General features: G+C 62.3%; 1 protein-coding gene across 1 annotated transcript in view; it reads right to left on the bottom strand.

Annotated features, from left to right (window-relative positions):
* LOC103774461 (bactericidal permeability-increasing protein-like) overlaps positions 1–1,970 on the bottom strand; it is a gene marked incomplete at both ends in the record, with an annotated part of 6,699 nt that overhangs the window by 1,542 nt on the left and 3,187 nt on the right. The window contains 3 exons of the mRNA XM_008941867.1: positions 9–53; positions 202–293; positions 707–770. Coding sequence (XP_008940115.1) covers positions 9–53; positions 202–293; positions 707–770 — 201 coding nt within the window. The remainder of the gene's footprint in view (positions 1–8; positions 54–201; positions 294–706; positions 771–1,970) is intronic.

Below are 1,970 nucleotides of genomic sequence, written 5' to 3'. Positions count from 1 at the left end.
GGCAACGGGGGGAAGGGGACGGCAGAGCGGTGTGCCAGGGAGAAGAATTCGCCCTGAGGGGAGGGAGAGACGTGAAGCAGGAGAGCAGAGGGCTGAGACGGGCTGGCAAGCGGCTTTTGCAGGAGGTAGCTCAACCTGGTTCCCCAGCCACCTGTGGTGATGGCATCGGCCACCTCAGGCTCTCCCAGGGCAGCCTCTCACCTTCAGGCCCGCGTCCAGGGACTGGGCAGTAGCTGTTGGGGGTGCCACCAAGGAGTAATCGATCCCAGCCATGGCATCGATCCTGGCTGTGACTGCAAACACGAGGCAGAGAGCGGAGCGAGAGGGAGTCAGCAGGGGAGGGCCGGGAGCAGATTGCCTCTGCTGACACCCCAGCAGTGCCGTGCCTGGGCTCCCTGGTGTCACCATTTCCCTCCCGAGTGTTTCTCAGCCATGCAGAGTAACTCCCGGGCCCATGGAGCAGTCCGGGTGCCCCGGCTGAGGCAGCCCATGACCCCCAGCTCTGGGGCAGGGCACAGAGGAGCCGTCTCCACGGGCAGACAGGGTGCACGGGGCGAGTCTCTGCCCACACCGTGTGCCCAGCGCCCAGCGTGGGTGCCCAAGCACAGGGGATTGGGGAGTGGGCACAAGGTATGGCACTGTGCTCGTGGCTGGGAAATGTGTGGCAGAACTGCTCCCAGCACCCCGGGGAGCTGCTGCCTGGTACCTGGCAGGGTCTGGAGGTAGGGCTGGAGCTCGCTGCGCACGGCGTCGGCCACGCTCTCACAGACCTGCGGGGCGGAAGGGCAGCGAGGCTGAGCAGGGGCAGCTCAGCAGGGGCAGCTGGGCCACAGCCCCGGGCCATGCTCTCCACTGTGCTGGCAGCACTGGTTTTATTCTTGCAAATGCCTGCTTCAGGACAGAGCACACCATGATGTTTGTTCATCAGGCAGCACGTTAATTAAGTTTCCAAGATAGAAGCAAGGGTTATACCTGCAAACATCTGCTTGCAGCAAGCTCCCACACATGGTTCAGCTGCGTCGAGGCCCTTGGAAAGAATCTCACGTGTGCCCTCAGACTGTTCCTCCAGCCCATGCTGGGATGAGCTGCACTGAGCAGCCAAAACTCTGCCCAACAGAGCAACTGGCAGAGCGAGCCCACCCCACAGGGGCACTGACTGGGCCAGCAGAGCAGAGCTACCCTGAGCTCCTACAGCTCTGTGCTGCCAGGACAGAAGAGCAAATCCCCCACTGCTGTCATCCACAGGTGAAGCCTCGGCATTAGTGGGGGATCTAATTGCAGGCTAAGCACTAGCCCAGTAAATTTACTGCCAGGCAGAGTGCTGCTGGTGGCTGAGATAACCTGCACAAGCTCTCTCCCAGCAGGCAGCCCGCCGGCAGCAGGCTCTGTGCAGTGCAGAGCTCTGGGGGAGCAGCAGCCAGACTGCCAGCAACGCAGCCACGGGCTGGGCAGCGCCGGGAGGAAGAGGAGGGACAGAGCCTCGGGCATGGCCTTATCCTCAGAGGGCTGCTCCTCCTCCCTGTGCCCACCTATGTTCTTCGTCTGTGCTGGAAGTGTGCCATTGCTGCCTGGGAGGACAGAGCCACAGATGAGGAATTGCAGCCCTGAGCCCAGTGACCAGGATCTCCCAGTGACTGGGTCCCCTGCCACCAGGGGGAACCAGGACTGCCCAAGCTCATGCAGTGAGAATAGGAGGCTGCAGGGCTGGGTCAAGACCAAGCTGTGCCCCAGGGTCCCAGTGCAGTTCCACTCCCAGCCCCTGCCCCTCACACCATCTCACAGATGGAGAAAGACACTGAGGAACATGCATGGGACAAAGGGGGCTGGGAGGAGGTGCAGGGTGTCTCCGTGGAGTCCCAGAGCTGTGCTTCTTCCATAAGGCAGAACAGCAAAAAAGGCCTTAGAGCCCCAGCTTTGCTCCTCCTGCCAGCCCATCTGCTGCCACAGCCCCCGTGGGCCTTGGGAAAGCC

The sequence above is a fragment of the Merops nubicus genome, unplaced genomic scaffold (genome assembly GCF_000691845.1).
Source record: "Merops nubicus isolate BGI_N331 unplaced genomic scaffold, ASM69184v1 scaffold24766, whole genome shotgun sequence".
Classification (NCBI taxonomy): domain Eukaryota; kingdom Metazoa; phylum Chordata; class Aves; order Coraciiformes; family Meropidae; genus Merops; species Merops nubicus.
Note: the sequence above shows the minus strand (reverse complement) of the source record. Positions and strands in the feature narration are given on the sequence as shown.